Genomic DNA, 25,201 nt, shown 5'->3' with positions numbered 1-25,201 from the left:
AAGTTTGAGTTTGTATCTATAATTAGTCTTCAGTCTGTTCCTGAGGACACCACAGTGTGACATAAGTAACTTATAATAAGCAGTAATGAGGAGTTTATTAAGGGAAAACTCCTTGTTAATAGTGAATATGTGTTCCCTAATCTAAAGTGTTAACAAACGCATGAGCAGAACTATAGGTCATGGATATTTTTTCTCCATTTTTGTGTAAGAGAAAGCATATTAGAGTACAGATGCCCTTTGATTTAATTGATTTTATTACATCTCGAACTTTTTCTCAGATCAAGCCAGAGGCTAATCTAAGAAATATTAATCATTGCTTCAGTGACTTCATCGAGGCCGCGAATACCTGCGCACACTTATCGAACCGAACACATGTTCCAACTGCATGTCATTACCCAGATTCGAATGGCCAAGCATGCTCATTTATTGATTTGAACCCATTCAGCGAGGTCTAGCACGTTTGTGCTTTCACAAAGAGTAATCGTTATGACAAAAAAGGCAGTGACTTCATATAACAAACTTCTGCCAGGACAGTGGCTCTAGTATTTATATAGAGTGATTAAGAATTGATGGGGGACAAAAACAGAGTATGAAATGAAAAGGAGACTCATTCAGCTGAGTGAGGAGGAGAGGGCTGATTACATTGCTGGCTCGCCATTATTCTTTTTTAATGTAGTAACAACGACACAAATTACAATCAAGGCCTGTTATTCAGACCTTAAATTGGACAATTCAGATACAAGTAGCCTATAGCTGCAAAAGTTCCCTGTTCTTTTGTCAAAGTTTAAGAATCACTTTTCAAACTGAAAGCAACTTTCAGGGTTTCAAGAGTTCATTTTCAGATTATTAATACTGATGGAGTTGGTTTGTTAGACTGTACTCTGGCATCTCCTGGGAAATGTTAATGCTGGTTTATGAGCTAATTATTTCAGCTAATCAAATTGGCCAGAAATTATCAGATGATATTTGTTCTAAGTGATGATGACTCGAGACGGCCGGGGTAGATTTTTTTTTAATTTATGCAAAAGCTAGTTAAATGCCTGCTAGTTCATTAAATCACAATTAATATGCAAGTACCTTGACCTTCAAACCAAGACATTTCCATTTTACACTGGACAAGTAGGACAAGTATTTATTTTTAGACTCTTCTGACCACAATGTTTAGGTGAGCTTAATAAAATATGGCTATGAAAGTAAGGTACAAATGGATGCCTGAATTTATAATATAAATATGCAGTAAATATGCCATTTTAATCATCAAACCATACCTGTGTATGAATTATAATGTAATATGTATAAGTGTTTTCTACAATATACTATAAATAAAAATGTATAATTACCTATCATTTATTATTTAAAAATGTACAGCAAAATCATGTACAGTTCTGCTCATAAGTTTATACACCTCTTGCAGAATATGCATTAAGAGCCGGGGGATGATCAGGGTAAATTGTACTTATTCAGTGCTAAATGGAAAGAATATGATCTTTAAGCAAAATAAGAGAATGTACCCCCCACCCAGATCCTAACGGACCGTGTTGCCGTCCTGAGCATCAGCGAATGTTTTCACCTTTTTTAATAGTTGTGCATGAATTCCTCAGTTGTCCTCTGTATGATTTTGTGATCCATCTTTTCAAACTGTCACTGCTGGAAAAGGTTTCAAATATGCAGAAGATGCTAGAAAACCAATGAATATACAGGACCTGTATTTTTTTTTCTGAAGAATATAGTGGTCAGTTTCACCGCTCAGTAAAAACAAGGGACTAATGAACAATTATTACAAAACATAAAAACAGCAGTTGATAATCCAGGTAACAACAAACACTATAATAATTATGAAGGGTATGTTAACTTTTGAACTGGTTCATTTGTGAAAATTCAGTTATTTTGTCGTGTGGATTATATTTAAACATGTAATGTAAAACTGCATAGAACTAAAAACAAATAACATGCAATTTTTGGTAACTCTATTACCAAATATATACCAAATTTATATTGTTAGTATCTTGGATTTTCTGCATGGGGTATATACACTTATGAGTAGTAGTAATTTTCAATAATATTAATAACAATAATAATGTCTCATAATGGACAAGGCTCTTTAAGTTTGTAAGGTTTGTAAGCTTGAAATACCAACACTGTAAAAAATATGGCTGCGATTAGTTATAACAAATTAAAATTTGTTGAGATAACTTAAATATCCAACTAAACTCAACTAAAGTTAACTAAACTAATATTTTAAGTCAAGCATGAACACTTACTTTTCAAAGTTGAAACAATGTTGGATTTTAAGTTGTGATAAAAAATCGCAGCATTTTTTTTACAGTGCTATACAGTATGTTGGTGTACACTATAAAAAAATAGTTTCATGATTTGTTATCACAACTTTTTATCTTTTGTCAAATCAACTTCGATAACTAATATGTGAAGATAACATATTATTTTGAGTTTCTGTTTATAAAACCATTCTTCTTCATTGTATTAACTGTATCCCCATTGAAATCCATTCAGTCTCCACTATAACTATACACGAGTAAACATATTTCATGACATCGTATTGGTCTTAAGACTTTAAACAAACGAGAAAAGATAAAGTGGTGGGAAGTACAGTAACAGCTTTATTAAATTAGTGCAAAAGACAGACATAATTCATTCACCACGTCATCTTTTTCTTTGCATTTTCAGAACTTACGGGGTCTCCCACACAAACCCAGACACACATTTCGTTTTGTTTTCATGTTATCTTTTTCTGTCTCTCTTTTTTGTTGTCTTTTGTTGTTCTCACAAGCGAAAAAAAGGGGGAAAACATATTTATATAAAGAACAACTGAATCAACAGCCTTCCCTGGCCTCTGTGACTTTGACCCAAGGGGAGAGGGGAAAAAAATTAAATAAACGCTGCACCATCAGAAACAAGAATCACAAGACAGATTCACTCTCTGTCTGCAAATCGCTCTCTAGACCCAAGAACCGCAATCTAAAACACGAGCTCATACATGAAAAAGAGGAGAAAACATCAATGGCATTAGAAATAGTCCCTAAAATTTAGCAAAAACATCCAGTTCTTAACTTTTTTTTTTTTTTCTCTTGAGGGGTCATTAAAGAATAAGCGATCAATCAAAGTACATAAGTTAATTAATATTTTTGTACATTGGTAAAAAATAAAATATATATAGTGTACATTTCCCCCCATCATTTCACACATTACTATAAAGATATATTGTGTTCCACTCCATAACAACTAATGCAATTGAACCAAAACCAAAAATAAAAGACTCAAGAGATGCTTTTTTTTTTTAGACTTTGAAGGCTTCTGGCTATCAACCTGCCCTAAGAAAACACAACCACTGCAGACTAAAGAGGCCTTGTGTCCTTCCCTTACATTAGTAAACAAGATCAAATACAGTAGTCTTTAACCAGAGGAAACTAAAGTACATCGAAATGTCCAATCGCTTTCCCACCATCCAATATATCTTAGTCCAGTGACAGAGAGAGTTCATCGAGGCGGTGCCGTCCGTGATGTATTCCAGAGGTATGAGAAGACAGGAGGTGCAGGGGAAGGAGGGACAGGACGGAAGGAGAGTTTCCTGGTGAAAAAGGCGGAGGTCGGTTTGGGATGGAGAGAGACGACGGTGAAAAGGAGGAGCGCAAAAATGAAGGGTGCGAGGTGTCTTTTGGGGAAGAGGTCTTCTCTCTCTGCCTGCTTTGCGTGTGGAGAAGAGAAGAAGGTTTTCTTCAGTGTTGCAAAAGGACTACAGAAAGAATCAGCGGAATTTACAAGCCTAAGAGAAAAGAGAAAAATAGGAATGTGAAAAATGTGTAATTAAACAGCATTTGAAAGTTTAACAGAACATCTGTGGTTGTAATAAACTCTCAGCGGCAGGTTTGAATTTTTTAGGTCAACATGAGATATTTGTTATGCAATGAATGTATGCAAACATGACAAACCACAACAAAGCATTGAATTAATAAATTAAACCAATTAGAAACTAAATGTCATTCTCGTTGAGGCTCCAGGAAGCCTTTATTTAGAGTCAACCTTTATTTATTTCCCTTCACTTTCCTTTCTTACTCCGCGCTGCCATCATAATAAAATATGATTAAAATGTAACTTTGAAAAATGTAAGGTCTAATTTCGCAAGACTTGAGCGAAATGAATTGGCCTGCGGATTTCAGAAATTCAAAGGCGATCGAACCGTGCCAGATCCGATGCGAGAGAATATTAAATGTGGAGGGGGGAGGACTATTGATTTATTCCCCTTTGCAGCTTGATGTTTCTTTCCACTAGATATGTTTGTATTGCTTGGTCCTAAATGACAGTGGAAGGAAAATAAGACTTGAACGGCATTTAAGAGCATGGCTGTGGTTGCTCTGTTTCACAAAATGGCATTTGCAAATTCTAATGAGACTCCAGCCCCGCTTATTCATGTGCCGAGGGCCCGAAATGTGACCAGGTAATTCTTCCCGCCCTTAGGCGAACCAAATGTGAGCCAGGAACATCAAAATATATAACTAAATCAATTCACCCCGCCACATTCGCACGCAATGAAGTCAAGCGAGGAGTGGATAAAAATACTCCCTACTCTCATCTCTGCATTCATACACTCTTCACTCCATCTTCCTAAGGGGTAAAACACAGGTAAGTGTGCAGGGAACGTGCTACGAAGGCAGCAAGACCAAAGTGTGTTTGATCTAATTACCATCATCCTGATTGGAGGAAAGTGGTTGTGGCAGCAGTCAGCTGCATTTGAGACAGACACAATAACACGTGATCCCTGCACTCCAGTGCTTTGGTCCGATGGATATATTGCACCCCCTTTGCATCATAATTCACTCCCTCAATTTGTCTTTTCATCAGCAATGAAGTAAAGTTAGTCATGATGGGTTTCAAGTTTACAGTCATGAAACTCAGTATATATATGGTCACACTTTAGGTTAGGGTCCAATTCTCACTATTGACTAACTACTAATGCCTCAAACTACTTTTGCCTCAATAAACTCATAATTACTGCTTATTAATAGTAAAGTAGTTGTTAAATTTAGGTATTGGGTAGGATTAAGGGAGAATATAGTCATGCAGAATAAGGCATTAATATGTGCTTAATGAGTACTAATAAACAGCCAATATCCTAATATGCATGCTAATAAGCAACTATTTAATAGTGAGAATTTGACCCTAAACTAAAGTGTTACTATAAAAGTCAATGTGGTCCAAAGCAACAGTAGACCCCATTGACTTCGAGCTGATGAGCAATATTCTACATCCATTTTATATATGTATGTATGTATGTATTTACAGTATACAGTATCTATGTATGTATGTATGTATGTATGTATGTATGTATGTATGTATGTATGTATGTATGTATGTATGTATGTATGTATGTATGTATGTATGTATGTATGTATGTATGTATGAAGACTTCAGATGCAAAAGCCTCTAAGTGCCATCTGAAATTTTCTTCTAAAATTATAATTTTTATCAAGCTTATACGTTTATGTACAGTTATTTCACTTTAATGGCAATGAAAATGACATATTAAGTGTCATTAAAGTGAAATTACTGAACTTAAATATACGAGCTTGATAAAAATGATAATTTTAGAAGAAAATTTCAGATGGCACTTAGAGGCTTTTGCATCTGAAGTCTTCATATATATATTAGAGTATTAGAAATTGTAATTTTGGCTTAGCAAGCGGCATTAATTGTTCCCTTCACGCTTACAAATTCATTAACAAGAAGAGGTTATGCTTTATCTGCCAGGTGCACCGCGGATGGCACGTCAAAACAAGAGCCAGTAAACAGGTCGATGCTGTGGAAATTTCTCATCCCCTCAAGACAGGCCACATTAGTAACCAGAGTGGATTAAAGAGTAAAAACGTCCATCTTGGCAGAAAAGGGGATTTAAACTTCAGTGGGCCCGGGCTCAGGCTTATTTCCCTGTTGTGGATTAATTATATTTTACCCCTGTTGGGCATCTTTCATCAGATTAAAGAGCGGTTTTAGAGGCCTGTTGGGTATATCACAACTCTTCATTTGTCGAAAAATATCACGTTGGGAACATACACCAAACAACTGTATCATTTGTAATTTTCAATTACAGCAATTATTAATTAAACAATGACTGACATTTCAAGTGTGTGTGCTTATACCAGCTGGACTACCTCACTGTTTAACCACGGAGTATTAAAAAATATGAAAACGAAAAAAGAAGAAGAAAAAAAGTAGATGTTATTTACATTGCGTGTAAATAGATGCTATTCAAACAGAAGTAATATGCTGGGCGCAGATAGTGAATGTAGCCTGTCAAGTAATCAGAAACTAAGATATTTTATATAATAGATATTTTAATCAACTAAAACCTTTGCCACTCATCCAAATCGCAAAAAGCAACTGTCTAAAAGAGAATCAGTAATCTCTATCAACAAATACAGCATTTTTTCCCTTTTAATAACCTACTTTACTATTTTGCATTTATTTGACTAAAATACAGTAAAAACAGTAATATTCTGAAAAATTATTACAATTTAAAAAAACAGCTTTCTATTTGAATATATTTTAAATTGTAATTTTTTCCTGCGATGTCAAAGCTGAATTCTCAGCATCATTACTCCAGTCTTCAGTGTCACATGATCCTTTAGAAATCAATCTAACACACCGATTTAATGCTTAATTCATTATTATCAATCTAGAAAAAACTGACATATTTTTTCCAGGATTTTTTGAATAATAGAAAGTTCAAAAGAACAGTATTTATTAGAACTATTTTTTTTTAACATTACAAATGTCTTTAATGTTAATTTTTGATCAACTTACTGTGTCTTACCCTAAATGAGTGATCTCTAAATTGTAGTTTGCAACCAGTCCTACAGGGGGCAGTAAGGTCATCTTGGCATTGTTTGACCTTTCCTCTGCTGAACATGTGCACCTAACAGTCTCCTCTGTGAACTGGACTTGAGCTCAATTGCTACATCAAAGCCTATTTTGTCAGTGTAAAATATAATTTGATTTCCTCACGATATTTGTTTCAGAATCTGGCCTCGTCTCGTGTCGTAAATGATGTTTTTCTTCCTCTCTGCAATTAACATCGCCGGCGTAATCAGATACACAGCTCAATGGAGCCACATTTTCAAAGGACAAACAAAATCAATGGACTCAAAGGGCAAATCAGCACAGAAGGTGATGTTTGGCAAACTGTCATCAGAAACCGCAACAATGGCTCCCGTGGGATCGAAGACGTCAAGACTACTGAGTGCGTGTGAGACGGTGCCAGTCGGGCCCCCCATGATGTGGCACACGCATGAATCTGGTGCAAGTTTTGGGAACATTCATGGGGGTCTAAAGAGAGAAGAACTGGTGTCAGTTCATAGATGATCTGTTTGTGTTCTCCCAGAGGCTTCCATACATTATTTAAGAAGCCACAAATGCAAGTCCACTGGACTCCTTTCTCCTTGAGAATGGAGGAAGAACAGAGAGTATGGATTTTTTGCAGTCCGTGAAGCAGAAGGTTAGCAACATGGAAGCTAAAAATACACATCCACTGACACACATACACACTCACAGCCGCACAAACACAAACACAAATAAACGGTTACTTTAAAGTGAAATTCCCACTGAGTATGATTCTTCTTCTTGTCCTATTTTCAGCAATTAAATGCCTTTCACACCAAATGGGAAATACATCCAGAACCTTTATTTCACTCTATTTTTGGTTATGATTACCAAACTAAGAAAACTAAGATAATAAAAACTAAGAAAAGAAAAAAAAGGAACTAAAGATTTAAGTTTGAAAATCACTATACCCTAGTTAGGGACTAGTTTTCTAAACAACATATAAGTTACAATTCGTATCACTCAATGTATGTTTCATGAAGCGATCCGGATGGGACTTACATCTCTGTGTTTAGCAGAGTGTGTGTTTTTTTAGATGTGGGCATTACCAACACGTGCAACACGTTGCGTGCATATGCTACGCACTGAAAACCCTTGGGTAGGATTAGGGGTGTGGAGTGCGTGTGTATTACACGCCATAAAGTGCGTATCACATGCACGCGAAAACTGCGTATCATATGCACGCAAAAACTATTTTTGGCGCATAAATGGCACGAGAAATAACATTCGTCGTATAGATACGCACTTTCATGAGATTCGGGCTGGCATTATAGAAGCTCATCTGTTGTGCATTTTTATTTATTAGCCTATGTATTGTTTTAATTCATTTTAAAAAACCTTTTTAAGCAAACTTCACGAGTTTATAGAAATTGCTGTTTATAATAAACATGTGAGCTAAGATATCTAGACAAGTATCTTACTCTTACCTGACACTAATATTAAAATGGGCGGTATTCGAAGTTTGGCTCCATTTATTCATTTTTAATTACATTTTTTTCGTCAGATACTATCCATATTGAAATGAAAGCATGCCGAAGACTGGTGCGCAAACGGTAGCTGAGGTGGGTCAAAAACACATGAGGACAAGTGTTAGGTTAATACAATATTGGCAATCACAGACATCCTCATTCGGACGGGATTAGATTTTCCAGAGGACCGTCGAGTTTGCCGAAAAACAGTAGATAATTTGCCCTGGATTTTTTTACGGAGCCTGTGTGAGAAAAACACAGACTTGGCAGATTTGGACTGGATTAAAATCACAAAGTACGTCTGTGAAACACAAATTTCTTTAAAGGTACACTATGTAACTTTGTGTCTTATCCTGATTCACTATGGTAACACTATTATAAGCGTTTATATTTTAGACCAGTCGAGATGTTTTAACAGGAAATTGTGTACATAGATCACTTCCCTATGTGTCTCATCATATCTGTAAATAGAGAAAAGTTGCTCCGGCTACTTTGACACATGTGGGAGTGGCATGGATAAGTTCAGTTGTCACAACGACCGTGAAAAGTTTACATGGACCACGCTAAATCTTGAACCGCTGGGGAATCACTTGTTTAAAAAAAAGAGTGGAAATGAGGAGAGTCTGCTGGCAAAAAGAGAACGCGATAGAGTTTGTAATAAAATGATGAGAACTGAGTGATTTTAAATGTTGTAAAAGCAATGATGGCGTTTTTATTACTCAATGAGAAGGGCATTTAATTGAACAGATAAACTGTCATATGTAGCTCTCTAACAGAGTTCATTGTAAAGCATTATCTATTGTGAATGGTCATTTCATTACAGGCTGTTGTAGTGCTGTGCTAATTAAGTACCGTGTCTATTAATTTGGTATAGCTATGCTGCCCTGCAAAGGCAAAATACCTTAACTCGCTAGAGTGTGAAACTGAGAAAAATGACTTTAAAGTTTCTGTTTTGTCCAGACAAAAGTATTATAGGTAGGACTCTTAAAATTTGACAACTAGTTGCTATAATGAAGAAATGTTTGTATGCAAAAAATCTTGAGCTCAAAATTGACCTTTGACCCTTATTTGGCAGTTACTGTATTCTGCCTTTGTATCATGTGCCAAAAATAAGGAGTGGTGGAAAAGCAAAAGGCAGTAACTGACATATAATCAATATTTGCTTGCTGTCCCCCATACTTACATCCATTATAAGAACACCTAACCAAGGTCTAGTCATCATGGTATGTGTTTTAAATTATATAGAAGACCTTTGCTTGTTCTTATTTAGTGCTATAATGATCAGGATAGTGTGGCAACACTAACACAGTTAAACAGTATGACAAATAAGTTAATTTGCAGTACAGTGTGTACAGTATGAATAAATACAAGAAATATTTTCACAATAAATATAATTTAATTATAATTGAATACAAAGGTATATTTATTTAAATGCAAGATATAGAGTAACACTTAATTAAACATTAGACCAAGACATTAGAGATTAGAGACTGCTCATTCCTCATTCTCCATGTTCACAGGCAATCTCTAGTTTTCATATTTTGTTGGATGTTTTTAAAATTAATTACAGAGGAGCAGTAATTTATCAATTTGCAACAATAATATTTCATATTCATTAGGCGTGATTAGGCCTTTATTTTGAAATAGCAATAAACATGAAAAATCCTGAAAGATTGGTAGAAAGCTCAGTTTGTTTTCATACCAAGAGTAAAAAAAATAACACCAATTCAATTTGATAAAAAAACAAAACAAAAAATCAGATTTTTTATATAAAAATATGATGGATTCTCGATTTGTGATGTGGCTGCCAGCTATAACGCACATATATGCTCTTTTTAATGCGTTTATTAGAGGTTGAATTCAAATCAAATACTGCCAAACCACCCATAATACTTCTGAATAGGATATCTACTTCATAAATTGTATGACAATTATGGAAATACTTGGTTCAGACAGATCACTCAAAGCATATATGAAAATGGAGGCGCCCTTATATGGTCAGTAAGGAAGCTTGGCTGTCCATCTAGTGAAAAAGTTTGTTACTGCACCCAAATAAAATCTTACTGAAAGCTAATTTTTTGAGGAGATACAGCAGATGACGTGCATTGCTATGGATTATCTTCCATGGATTATATCTTATCTTCCATGGATTATATCTCATTGTATGGAAAGGTAGGATGCCTGTGTATTTAATCATTGGTTTTCGGCGTCTGATATGAGGCGAGTGTCAGCGTCAACGTTAGTGCTAGTTACGTGAACACAGATTCAATTGATTACATACTTGGAGCATGTTTGTCTGGCCAGCAAAGTGGTGGTATTTTGCTCTCGCAAGCTAGTTGAATTAAGCAGATGCAATCGAAAATGTATCATGTTTATAATAAATTTTTTGTCTTTATGTCTGCATTTCAAGGCCATCTCCACCAACATTTTTTCACGAGAGTAATGGTCCATTACACTATCACAGAGTAATAATAACGTTAAACAAGCACTCGGCAGTCTACACTCTATTTCAAAGATGTGTCGTGTGTATGTTACGTGGTTTGGTGACAATTAAAGAGCGGCAAACTTTGACAGTAGGCAATGACAAAACCAGAGTACAGTAACATCACAGCGGCACCGTAACATCTCTCTTGATGCCAGGCTAAACAAAGTCAGAACACCTTAACTCAACTTCAGCGTGCTGGAACAAAGGCAAAGAGCCGTAACAACTGTTACGCCGTTCTGCTGTGGTTTCTCGTATGGTTTTGGAAGTTACGGTTGTCATAGCCCTTTATTTTCTCGTTAAAACAATCAAATTGACTCACAATATTTATTCACACGATAAAGGAGGTCTCAAATACCACAAAAATGACACTAACTCATTTTTGACCAAACATGATGTTACGGCGTTTTGCCTTTGTAGGGCAGTATAGTAACATCTTCTGAGCTTAAAATCCTTTCCATCTAAACTGGTTATACCTCCTAAGCCTAGTATTGAATATTTTATGAGCAGTAGGATAACCATATATTCATCCGCACAATCACGCAGAGCAATGTTCTTCCATAAAATGCATGCAGTTTTGTTTTTTAACCGCTACAGGGCAAATACGCAGCTTTCCACTGTCAGGTCAAAAGGTTCTAAGAGCAGTAAGGAACGGTTCCAGTTGTATTTACACTTGATCCTGGTCCGGCACGACACGAATACAAAACCGTTCTCGGCCTGGAATTCTCAGCACGGTTGGCTAGCAGCAGAACGCATGTAATGACACTTGGTCACTTCTGTTACCCAGCTACCAGTTTCTCTGTAGCTGGCTAAATGCACTATTTGAGTGACGTAAACAGAACTTTACAATTAAAATAGTTTTTATTACATTCCAAAGACCTCTGTTATCAGCCCCACAGTGGAAAATGAAACCATATCCGCACCAGCTGGGCCAGAAGATCGGCACGGAATGGAACGGTTAAGCAATGAAAACGGGTTTCCTCCTATGGTGGAAAAGTGGATATATTCCTTTCAGTACTGTTTGGCTTCAAATCAAAGATTTTAATTGTGATATACCTCATAGCAGGTTGGTTTGGTTCATGGCTTATAACTATTTAATGAATCTAATTTACCTATGGGGAAAAATGAATGGGAAAAAGTCTTCGGTAACCAAGACCACTGAAAAAAGTATACAGGTCTGTTGCACTCTATTGCATATTACAATCTCTCTCACTCTCTGTCTCTCCCTCTATTGGTAACTTTTCTAACAATTATTTCACCTAAAACTTTAACACTAGTCTGGTATTTCCTCAGGAAACATTGTTACAGAGAAATTGAAGAAATCACACTCACACTTGGGACAAAACAATCATGCATCAGCTAGCGAGCCAGTGTTTTTAACCTGGGGGTCCATGAAGGCAAGCACAGAGCTCAGTGGAGAAGACAAACAATTTACAAACATACAATGTTCATTTAAAAAGCTGAATGAAACATAATTAAAACAATTTGAATTAATATTAACCGTTGTAGATTTACAATTATCACCATGTGGGAACGTGACACATCTATGTGCCTTTTTATCATATTGATATCCATAAGCTAGGTAAGGGACCTCTACTTCGCTTAGGGGTCCTGATCAGTTTGTCGGGGTTGTATTCGCTATAACAACCGCCTCGCTCTACATTATCCTGCTTATTATATGGCTACCTACCAAATAAATCAATAATTTGACACAAAATATTTATTTAAAAATTAGTTTATTGATTTAAAACGATTGTATTGCTTCCGCTAAAGAACACTGTGTCCACGGCAACGCTCTGTTTTTTAAATCGCATTCTACATTAGAATCCAACCAAGCCATATAATAAATATAGATAATGTATAGAATGTCTTTAATCTTTAACCATTAAAATCATCTTTTTGCCTTCACTAGCACATTTTAATAGGTAATTTCTCCTCAAAATATATATTTTTTTAAATCTTCCAAACCTTTGCATTCCACAGAGGAAAATGACAAAATTTTCATCTTTTTAAATAGTCCTGAGGAAATTAATTATTAAATAACACTTCTAAAATAATGATCAAAATGATGTTTTGCAGGTGTCAGGCCTCAGAGAGGTGTCACACTGCAGTACATCACCAACTCATCATGTATTTAATGTCAACTACCTATAAACAAATGGATTGGCACAAACTAATGAACTACATGACAGTAATTCACGTGTGTGTGTGTGTGTGTACGTGTCTCCTGTAGAGGAGACAGATGAAGCGAGTTCTGTCTAATCTTTTGGCCATTTCTCTCTCGCAGAGCTCCATCACTGAGCTTCTGGTCTTATCTGCCTGTTCTCACCGCTCTCTCTCTCAGCGGGGGTCAGGGTTCATTAAGGTGATAAGGAAATTGAAGTCAGACACTCTCTCCCTCCCACTCGATCAGTGTGCGACATAGCGACATGGCCCCTCCTCGACTGTGTCTTCCTGCGCGACAGTGAAACGCATCCTTACAGGAGTCATTAGTGTGCGTGTAGTGCAGTTCCGAGACCAGCATGCACCAGCTTTGTGTCATGTCACACAAGATACAAACATGTGCACACACTTTCAGACTGCCTGTTTCAATGCATCACTGCCTGAATGTGGAACTCACACACACATACAGTACATACATAATTTACAGTGGGGTCTAAACATCTGAGACCACTAGTGAAAATGCTTCTATTTTGCATTCTTCCTCATTAAATACAAAACAATGAATTGCAATTTAAATGATCAGCATAATTTGACTGAAAAGTTTGAAATTAATTTAAATATATAAATTATTTGTTGCTTTAAAGGTAGGGTAGGTCAGAATTGTCTAAAAAAAACTTTTATTCAAATTTGTTTAAACTGTCTTTATATACCAATGCATAATTAAAATGTAAGTACTCTGATGAAAAGAGTATAAAAATCGAGTGACTCTAGACCGTTTAATCTTCATTAAACACAGCTCATTAATTCCATTCACTCCCACCTAAAAACGGGTGCGCGACTGCGCGCACGTGGGCAGAGCCAGTAATAACGGCGGTAGTCATGGCGACGTCGAGTGACAGTCGCGCAAGCCAATCCTGTGATTCGTCCCGAATGGAAATAATGAGCTGTGTTTAATGAAGATTAAACGGTCTAGAGTCACTCGATTTTTATACTCTTTTTATCAGAGTACTTACATTTTAATTATGCATTGATATATATAGAAAGTTTAATCAAATTTGGTAAAAAGTTTTTATATAAATCCTACCTACCCTACCTTTAATGAGCAGCACTTACGTAAGCTGCGCAAGCTCCAGTTTGTGTAAAACCTGATGATAATGTTCTCCAGCATGATTTGAGATGATTCGAAGAGAATCTTGTGAATCAACTGAGGAAAAATATGACCTTGTGTACAAAAGCGTTGGGATTATCAATATTACAAATGTATCTGTTTGATTAGTAACCTATAAATATTGAAGACTTATCCCATATTTTCAATGTGTTCTCAGACTTTTGAATCACGCTGTATGTTAAATTTGCAGTTATAAATTCTGAATATTAATATAGAATATTATATCCGAAAATATCTGTATATACATTTAGATTTTTGACTTTTTCTCCCCAGAAACACGTCTATAGCCACTTTGGGTAAACCAGCATGGCATAATAGAGTGGATGTTAATGTCTGCCAGGGCAGTAGCAAATAATCCCATCATTTCAGCCTATTAACAGTCACAAATTAAACATCCACTCTAACACAATGAGTGTAAGCAGAGCTACTGGGGAAAAAAAGAGAAAAATATTGCATAAAACAGTCAAATGGACCCATACAATGAATATGGCACATACAATGAAAGGGCAAAAAGACGCAGCTAAAATGGGAATTCACAAAGAAGAATTGCGTCCACTATTATAGGCGAAGGTCATTTAAATTATTTGCACCTCTCATTCACTTATGTCTGTATATATGCTTGATTATAATTCTCCATCATTTGATCAGTTGTTGTCCGTCAGGTATTCGATGAAAAACTGCGACCATGGTTAACATAAAATCCATAGAAAACCTACAATAACCCGAACATAAATAATAAAATAATAATAAATGGCGTCTTTAGTACCTGATTCACTTAAATTCAATTGAATAAAATGTGGGTTTTTCTCTGATACACAGCAAAAGAAAATGGTGTCATTTTAGTGAATTCACACCAAATGTTAATTTGCCGGATATTAAGACAAAATCGAAGGGAAAATATGGGTATCTGAATGTAGGGAGAGAACACAAATAAGAAAGTGACAGGGGGAGAGAGAAACTGTGGAGAAGAACTGCCTTCCAGGTTTAATGCAGATCTGGAGACATTGGCATCACGACTTCTGTTCAAACCGGGGCTGGGGCGAGGAACCTAGCAATCGAAATCCTCAGAGCATGATGTCTCTTCTGAACAGATTTATTTTTCCTCTGTTTTCCATTTTAGAATGGCTGTATAGAGTTCCATTATGTTCCAGCCCCTCTAAAGGAGTGAATTATTTATGTTATTGCCGGGAGAAAGAGTCACCAGGGGACTGTGTGCAGGTTTGGATGGGAGATTAACTATAGGACAAACATATATTACACAACGACACACACATACACACACGAGAAGCTTTAGACCTGCTGTAAAGCAACCTTTAATTTGTGCATATTACTTTAAATGCTTCTATGTCTCTCTGGTGGCTGTAATGGTGACCCTATATGCTGTAAATCTAGCCAGATATGGATCAACTCTTAATGCAGTTCCAGGCTTTACCACAGTAAATAGATACGGGGTCACTGAAGACACCCTGGAAGAGAAGCCAATTTCCTGTCAAACTGTACAACACGGTATACAGGGTGTTCATTATCAACATCGAAACTGAGCTAAAGTAGCAACGCATAAATGCTGGAAAACTTCTAAAACTGAGGGTCGAGGTACCTTGCCAAAAAAATAAAAAAATAAAAAATCAATATCTTGTTCAATTTTACAGTAAACACTGTGTGTGTGTGTGTGTGTGTGTGTGTGTGTGTGTGTGTGTGTGTGTGTGTGTGTGCGCGTGTATGTAAATCCTAATATAGTATAAAGTATAAATATAGTATAAATATTCTATTAAATATCAATAAATACAATACATTAACGTAAATTTGATTATATATTTAGTAAAAAGTTGAAATTCTGAATGAATGAAAATTGTGTTATTTAACCATTTTCTGTTTTGCCCTTCATTTTAAATGTGTGTGTGTGTGTGTGTGTGTGCGTGCAAAGGTGCCACATGAGAGCAGATTGGTGTTTAGCCCTTCGAGAATATGGTCCATAAACATGGGAGTGATTCTGCAAGCAGCCTGTAAACTGGACTCTACTAATACCTGAATCTAAAGAGGTTTTTAAAAAAAATCTAGGTTTAAAAGCCTAGGGAGTCCTGCAAATGAAGTCAGAAGTTCAGATGTACCGCTTCTGCACAGAATGGACGAGGTTCCAAGTTCAAGGATTAAGAGGGTTTTGTAGAATAATAAACTCTGCAGAGTTCTGACTTTTTTTTATATGGCCTATTTTATTTATTTATTTTTCTGTCAGGCAGAATCGTGGCTCTGGAACACTTGCAATATTTATTTGCACTTTATTAGAAACCATAAAATATGCAGCACCGATCAAACTTGAAAACTCGACATTTAAGCAAATCACCTAGAATTTCCAGCATTTTGATAAGGGAAATCATGTGTGTGTGTGTGTGTGTCACTTACCGAGCATGGAGAGCAGAACCAGGCCGAGCAGCAGCAAGAGGTTTGTTTGTACCGAGGCGGCACGGCTGCAGTCCATTCTGTTCTTCTTACAGGTGCACACTTGAACTTTCAGTTCTGTGTTGTTGGATATGGGAGGGACGCCAGAGTCGGTCAGAACCAGCGGCAGGTTGTAGTTGGCCTTTTTAAGACTGTGCAGCAACATGATCTGGGAGTGAGTGTCTGAAAAACATCAGCAAACAATTTAAAATACCGTTCTGGCCACTTTACATTTCAGACAGACTGGATCTTCCTCTCTAAATAGGCAGAATAAACCACATAAGGGTTGGCTACAGGAGACTAATAAGCCACTTAATCTCAAATAACCTCTCTTGTTCTGTCTCTGTGTCTGCCACTGATTCTCTTCTCAAACAGCTGACAGAAGTCTGAAGATTCACATGCCTTTCTATATTTGAGTGTGTTCTCTCGGGAGAGATGGGCAATCGAGAGATAAACCACAAATACACTCAGCTATTTGGTCAGAGTGATCTCTAATGATACACACACTGTCTGTGACAATAAAGTGATCCTTTTCCATCTCAGCAGCATGTGGTCCACTTGACCCTGGTGAAAACACCAGCATTTTTACCTTTCTACTGGCTGGTTAGTGCTGGTTTGGTGCTAGTATAGCTGGTAGACTACCACAATAATGCTATTCACTATAGCTATGATCTCAGTCAATTCTGCCAAAATTGAGTTGATTTAAAGTGGCACTCCATTACCATTTTCAAAAAAAAAAATCATGATTAATTGTCATTACAATGTACAATGTTTGCAGTGAAAGTAATTAATTTATTGAACATTAAAATATAGTAATTTATGCCTGTATACGCAGTGTTTTCACAATCTAATTTCATCATTACTAAATGCATTTGTGCTAAAATTGATTAATCAACAAAAAAAAAAATGATGCTTAACTATATTAAGGTAAACTATTCTTTTAGTAAGAGCATATTTCCTCGAGCAGGCCTTAGAAATAGCCGGCACGTGTTTACCCGTGGGTGCGTGCCTGTTTCTGTCCCATCTGAGAATTAGCTTACCATTGATCCTGGAGATCTTCCATGTTTTCTCCAGTCCTGGCTGTTTGCCAAGCTCGATCTTGAAAGGATCTGTATTTGGATGAATGTCCTTGTCTCGTCCCCCGATCACCACCACATTTATGTCTTTAGCGTCCTCGCACACGCGGGCCACGGAGGGGAAGACGTAGGGAGCGTTGTCGTTCTCGTCCTCCAGAGTGATTATCAGTGTACCTGTGCCAGTGGCGGGTGGATTACCTAGTGAGACAAAAGTTAAAAACAAGAGTTAAACAGAATATGCAAAAAAGTAGGGCAGGACCAATGCTATTTTAATATTATTTAGATACTATTATAGTATTTATTAATATTTCAAATAATATTAATACATTTTTGATATATCTTATTTTGTTATATTTTTAGTTTTCATTTTAATTTAAGTTGTAGTAATTTTGTTATGTGTTTGTGTCATTTTTATTATTTTTTTGTTTGCCATTTAGTTTTAATTCATTTTTATTTTAGTTTTAGCAAGTTTAGTACTTAATGCCAAATGTACTTTCTTTCAGTTATTTGCCAAAGTTCAGTTATTTTTCCCTCCTTAGATTTGTACTATTTCGTACTGTAAACATTTACCTTTAACTTTAATCCCACATTTATCTTTTTTTATTTGATATTCTGAAAAAGAAAACAAGCTTCCATAAAAATCTGCATAGAAAATAAAGAGGGTCAATTTTGATGCTCGCAATCACATAAAAGTCCTTCTCCAGTCTAAAGCTTTCTGGCTTTATAGGCCAAATCAATAGTTCTCTTTTAAATGCAGGAGGTTTGCAGTTAACACTCATCCCTGCGATCAAAGCGCCGGCATCTCACCATTACTGTAAACCACAGTGGGTTAAAGACTTTTTACAAAAGGTCAGACAGGATGCAGAATCACAGACATCAGCAATCAATGTCTATACAGAAAGAAAAAAAATAACACCAAATCAAAACAATTCAGTTTCCGACTTGGAGTAACAGCAATTATCTTGATTTGAAAGAAGCCACGTTTTGTATCAGATTGCACTTCATTGAATATTGCACGGGAGAAAACATTTTATTTAAGGCTTTAAAAAAATTCTGCTTCTGAGAGATTAGCAGTTATTGCAGGACTGCATAATTATAAACAGCCCTGGAGGTCACTCGCAATTAACATCCGATGGCAGGATCAGTAATTACAGAATGATTTTGTCCTCGTGTTCCCAGGAACACTCAGGCCTCAAAGGGAAGAAGAAAAGACACAGTGTCAAAACATGGGAGAAAGTAATGTCTCGCAAGAAAAAGAAATCAGGTTTGTTCCAATTGCGTCTCTAAAGTACACCTGCAGCGTTTAGAGGCAGAACAATGACGTTCTTGCCATGTTTTATTGATTTTCTGCTCGAAAAGATTGCCGAGTACGTAACAAGACGTTTCACAAGACGAAAAGAAACGCGTATCCATGGACAAAAGCAAACCGCCTCGCCTAACACCATAAAAGCGGCAGACTTCTCACTATGCTTCACAGAAGAAAACACGTCCCGCCATGAGCGATAACAGCGATCTGATTTATAAATCATGAACTCTTTAAAAATTTAGACGTGGCTTGTGTGCGCATTCGTAAATACATCCATTGCTTCACTTTCAAGACCAGTGAACAAACCAATGATTGAAAGACGACAAAGGTCAAGGCAAGTATTACATAAATACAGCCGGTTGGGTTGGTATATGGTAGCGACTGGATATAGATTTATAGGTTTATGCTCATAAGCACCGCTATTGACCGCTTTCTGACCCAAACAGCTAAAAGCACAAGATATGGATCACATAAAAATCCCAGATGCATGCAGGGGCGACTCTAGAATATTCAGGGGGGCTTGGGCACCCTTCCAGAGCATGAGCTGATGCGGTTCAGAGTAATACTTCTGTCCTCAAGTGCAAGAGGTTGCGAGCTGGAATCTTCCTCAACCACTTTTTATTAATAAACATGAAAATAGCCTCTTTTTGTCTGTAGATCAGTCACAGTGACATATCTGGTAGCATGTTATTGTGTTATTCCACTGGAACGGAGAGCGTTCGGATGAGAGATCACATCTGTGACTCATATAGACACTAAAATGCATTCATATTTAATGCGCCACACTGCTATATGCCCAAGTGAGGTTTATACATAAAAGGCAAATGCAATAAAGGTTATATTAAGACATTGCACAAAACACAATATAGTTTATATAAATATATTGTGCCTTTATCTCTCATATTTTGATTGATATTATAAAAATGCATCTGAATAGATGAAAAGCAAACAATTTCAACTTTTCTGAAAGCTAGCAGAAATATGGAACGTTATTGCATCACGATTAGTTTTGGTCTGGTGAAGACAAACATTCCACATACTGCCACTGACCTCCAATTTATTTTCTCCCCAAAGACTACGGAAGTATTTTAGCTTTGCACAAGGGAATTATTGAGACTGTAAGTCTTCTTCCCTTCTATCGTCCTCATCACTCGGTTATGCGCTAGAAGGGTGCGCCCGCGGGGAAGAGGAGCGTGGCTGGGACTTTCATTAGCCGCACTTGCATCTGTGTCTCGTCAATGCAGACAAACATAAATTGACTAACACATCAGTCATTCAGGGAAACTGGGCGTCTAGGTGGCCCAGTATGTAACAATAATGCTGAAGAAAACCTGAACCTACATAATGCTACAGTTCCTGTACACTGAAGAATTTGATGTAGACATTCTTTTTACTCAGAATTTGCAAGTACATTTCACAAACAAACACGAAGAAACAAAGTATCACATGGAATTAATAAATAGTATTTTCTTGTAAAAAATACTCCAATAATCTTAAAAAATGCATTTGGATACTTCAATCTAGAGCTGCATGATTATGGATAAATTGAGAATCACTTTTTTGTTTGTTTAAAATAAATACAGAATCACAATTCTCCCATGATTCTGAATAGAATAATTAAATAAAATAACATGTAATTTGCTAGATGTTATTATTATTTTTTAAGTCGGGTTGAATGAATGATTCAATTACTCACTCATAAACACTTGTTTCATTACTGGATGAATCAGTGTTTTTGAATTAATCTCTTGAATGAATGATTGAATGACAAATATATTTTTTAACAGCCACCAACTGGTGTAACGATGCAATTGATGCAATATTTATTTAAAGCCGTTACTGGTGGTTAAAGTTACTTTCAAAGGGTGATTTTTTTCTATCTCATATGCCGTAGGCATCAGTGTTTATATCCGAACTACAAACTTTATCCAAGTACTTCTGTGATAATTTGAATTATTGTAAGCCAGAAATAATGATAGTGTTGTTGACAAGACTGTTTGTGAAGTCGTTTCACTATAACTGTTCTCTCTGGATCAGACAGCCAAATCGTTTTCATTTAGGAATAAGATTGCATGAGTATTTGAATTGAGATTGAGATCGCAATCTTTTAACGATTAATCGTGCATCCTATTCATTTCATTGCATTAGATAAATCGCATCAGCAAACAAATAACGTTTGACAGCCACAGTGTCCAAAACGCCTTTTGATTTCATTATGAAAATATAGATTAAAATGCTTTAAATGTGTATTGTTCTTTCATTAAAATAAATGCTTCATCGTTTGTATCTTTTGTATCTAATGCAATGACATTCATACATTTTAAAATGTGAGCAAATAATGTACGAGTCTATCGTATAACAATAATAATAAAATGTATGGTGCGACTACAACAAAGTTCTTCAATTCTGCTCCTAGAAAATACATCATGATGTTTAATCGTATCAGTCAGTCTTTATGAAGCTTTCGAATGTGTGTGCTGTGGGACTCAGAGAAGACATATATGCATGAGGGAATGCAAATCTTCCCCATTTACACACGGTTGCTGTACGTGGTTAGAAAACATTAACGTTATTTGTCTTCACTGAGGAAAAAACACTTTCCCTCGCTTGATCGCTCTAGTTTTTACCATCTTCATCAGTATCATCATCATAATCATCTTCAGCGGTGCTAAGAGCTCCCTCCTCCTCTAACTCACACTGAAGGCCTATTACACACATTTAGATGCACCATAAAGTGTTCTAGAAATGAGCAGTAGCGCAGTTTATCACTTAATAACTTTCATCTTAGAAACCGGCGACCCCTGTAACATCAGTATTGATTAAGGTAAACTTGAGCTGAAATATACAGCAGACTTCATGAATAGTTGAGTACACACCGCTTTGTTTAACATGCAGCGTTGACATAAAAGATATTCATGAGACAAGGATAAGAAAGGGTTGTTTGCATAAATATGTCTATTACATATGCAGCATGTAATGGGACTGGATGTTTCGGATGCTGTCTTCTTTCCCGTCCATAATGAGAGTGATTTATTTTCCCCTTTGTCATGGTGCGCTGATATATATATATATAGCCAGGCTCATATCTTGTCTGACTTTGCTGAGATCCAATTCCCTCTTCTCTAAACTTCTTCCTAATGCATCGCTAAACATTGTTGATATGGAAGAGATAGTTTTTCAGCCTCACAGCTGTTCGTGAGCAGATTCACAATCAAATACAAAACTGTTCTTTGTCTTTCCCCTCTGCATTATAAAACACTATTAATTTTTTTCTATAGCTGAGAAAACTCTTCCAATATTATGGCTAGCAAAAAACAATAAAATAATAATAAAAAAAAACACACACACAAAAGCATCTGCACTGTATTTTTTTTATATTGATTGTGAAAATAAATTGAAATGTTATGTATTTAGGAGACAATACCATAAGACAATGGAGCCAGAACATTTTGAAAAGTTCGCATTTTTTTATTTGCACAAATCAACTTGAATTGTGGCGGAAATGTTTATAATACTTCAGGAAAGAGCAGAACATCATTCATTCATATTTGACATTCATATTTACCAGTGATGTTAGTGGACAAAAAAATATATAAACCTGTGAAAGTCCGCAGAGACAGAAAGTAGCCATTGCTGAAGAAACACCCAGAAAAAAATATCTGAAATGTATCATCCTTGCTTAGGTAAAGTTTGAATGACAGGTCGGGGAACGATGCCTTTGGTTGCATTAATGATTTTGTGACAGTACGGGACCCTATCTCATCCCCTCAGACCCAAAAGACAGACCCTAGGTTCAGAGAGTTGCTTTATTTTGGTACTGACCCACTGGCCCATAGCGTCTGTTCCACCTGATGCTTTTCTGCAAGACGGACCAATTGACTACCAACAGCTTGGGCTAATACCAAGTGTTTCTCTGTCTGTATCGCTGTCTGTTCACTCTCTCTCCCTCTTTCACTCAATATCTTGTCTGACCTATCATTTTCAATGGCAAAAGTGTTGTATGTATAAAATATTTGTTGAAGTCGCAATTTCAAACAATAGACAAAAGACACTTCCTATACTAGCTCCTATAAATAAATAAAAAATAATCATAATAATATAGCAATTAAGTGGCCAACCACAAAAAAAAAAGGCACAATGAGTTATGTAAGCATGGCTGGGAGCTTTTAATAACTTTTTGCCTGCATGGTCTGAAGATTAATAGACACTTTTGGTGAAAATGGGATGAAAGTCCAAAATTTCATGAGGGAAAATGATGTCATAGCAGTCCAATCGTCTTGAGCCAAGGAATCAGAGGAGGGGATAATCAGATAAACTGCTATATTTCTGCTCACTGCTCAATTCTGCTCAACTCTGTTGCATCGCCTTCAAGCACGTTTGCACACTGCAACCCAAATCACCAGCTCTTACTGAAAATGAACGATTTCCGGTAGTTTCTGGCTACTCCATCTATTCTAAAGCTTATGGCTAGTGGCCATAAGAAATAATTCACAGAGTAATTCACTAAGCTTTGTGATTATGACTATTAGAATTGCTGAAGTATTAGAGAAATGTGTTAAATAGTCAATATATCTCCACAAACTCTTTAAAAAAACAATGAAGCACCAGAGTTGAGATTCAGGATGTAAATGGGGATGTGATCGGGAGGGTGTCTGAGTCAGAAGGGAAAGCACAGTGGGGGGTGTGGACTCTGTGGTTGCTCACTGCAGTGGTCACAGACTCTGAGATGACACACAAGACTCGAGCAGATGTCTCTTTTCACACACTGCTTTGGCATGCTGAGATTTTAAAGCTTCGGTACAAAGTCCTATAGGAATAAAACAACTTATACAAGCGTACTGTAACAGCACATTAACTTTCTAAAAAATGCACATTAAGCTTGTTCAATTCATCAATGCTTCTAAATGTTCTATTTTGAGATGCAGAGTGGCCCAAAAAAAGTTTTAGACACTTTAGAAGTCACACTTAAGAATGTCACTGCATTGGATGCAAAATGAATGACACATGATGGTAACTGGTCTCAAAGTGATTTTTAGTGGATCGTCATGTTAACAATGGATTCCACTAACTTTGGATGACCTCTCTCTCTCACGTTTCAGGCGTAATGTGATGACGTGAGGACGATTAGTCCAATAAAATGATTTACTCACCCTCAAGTACTCGCCCTATGCCATCCTAGTTAAATAAAAATGGTTCTGGCTCTTCCAAGCTTTATAATGGCAGTGAATGGAGGATATGATTTTGAAGGCCAAAAAAAAGTGCATCCATCCTTCATAAAAGTACTCCACATGGGTCTGGGGGTTTAATAAAGGCATTATGAAGCGAAAAAAGTTTTTGTGAGAAAAATATCCTTATTTAAACCTTTATCAACTAAAATAGCTTCCGACAGATGGCCATACGCATCAATTTACAGCGAAAGAGTAACTATTGACCTGACGCATGATGCATTGACGAACGCGGAAGCGCAGATGATAGAGCAAAAAAAAAAAAAAAACACTGGTCACAAATTAGTGTCTAAAGTCTAAAACGAATTTTTTTAAAGAGAAATGTCGGAGGAGCTTGAGGTTGTTGCCCAGTCCTGTTTGTTTGAACCACGAGAGGCGTCAAAGCTTACGCTACTCCTACGTCATACATCGCGTCAAGTGTTCCTCTTTTGGCGTAAGTCAACTTGCGAAGGCCATCTGCCGGAAGCCAAATATTTTAGTTGAAAAAGTTACAAATGTAGATATTTTTCTTACACAAATGCATCACTTCTAGGGGTGTAACAATATATCGTGCCACAATATATCGCAATACAAAAATGCAACAATACGTATCGTGGATAGTGACAATATGTATCGTGGATAGTTCACCCAAAATAGAAATTACTGTATAAGAAAAAAATCATGTTTTTAGAGTTTTAGTGTCAGTACTACATTAAACTACTATATAATGTTGATTATAATGTATAATAATGCAATGGTCAGCTTCAGAATCATGAATATTTTTATTCTGGTGTCACCATTGTCCTTGAATTACAAGCACCAAGTCCAAACCTGTTCATTTAAACCCACAATGTAATATCAAAGTTAGCATTTTAATCAACAGTAAATTTTTTGTTAACCTTTTATCATATGTCTTGGGAGTATCGCAATAATATCGTATCGTGAGTTCAGTATCGTGATATATATCGAATCGTGAAATGAAGGTATCGTTACACCCCTAATCACT

At 36.4% G+C, this 25,201-nt stretch overlaps 1 protein-coding gene across 1 annotated transcript in view; it reads right to left on the bottom strand.

Annotated features, from left to right (window-relative positions):
• Positions 1-2,600: 2,600 nt before the first annotated feature.
• Positions 2,601-25,201, bottom strand: part of cdh13 (cadherin 13, H-cadherin (heart)) — a 352,089-nt gene continuing 329,488 nt past the window's right edge. Inside the window, exons 12-14 of the mRNA XM_079621335.1 lie at positions 17,650-17,883; positions 16,574-16,792; positions 2,601-3,781 (exon numbers count right to left, since the gene is read on the bottom strand). Coding sequence (XP_079477461.1) covers positions 3,774-3,781; positions 16,574-16,792; positions 17,650-17,883 — 461 coding nt within the window. The 3' untranslated portion in view covers positions 2,601-3,773. The remainder of the gene's footprint in view (positions 3,782-16,573; positions 16,793-17,649; positions 17,884-25,201) is intronic.

The sequence above is a fragment of the Phoxinus phoxinus genome, assembly GCF_949152265.1.
Source record: "Phoxinus phoxinus genome assembly, chromosome: 8".
Classification (NCBI taxonomy): Eukaryota; Metazoa; Chordata; class Actinopteri; order Cypriniformes; family Leuciscidae; genus Phoxinus; species Phoxinus phoxinus.
Note: the sequence above shows the minus strand (reverse complement) of the source record. Positions and strands in the feature narration are given on the sequence as shown.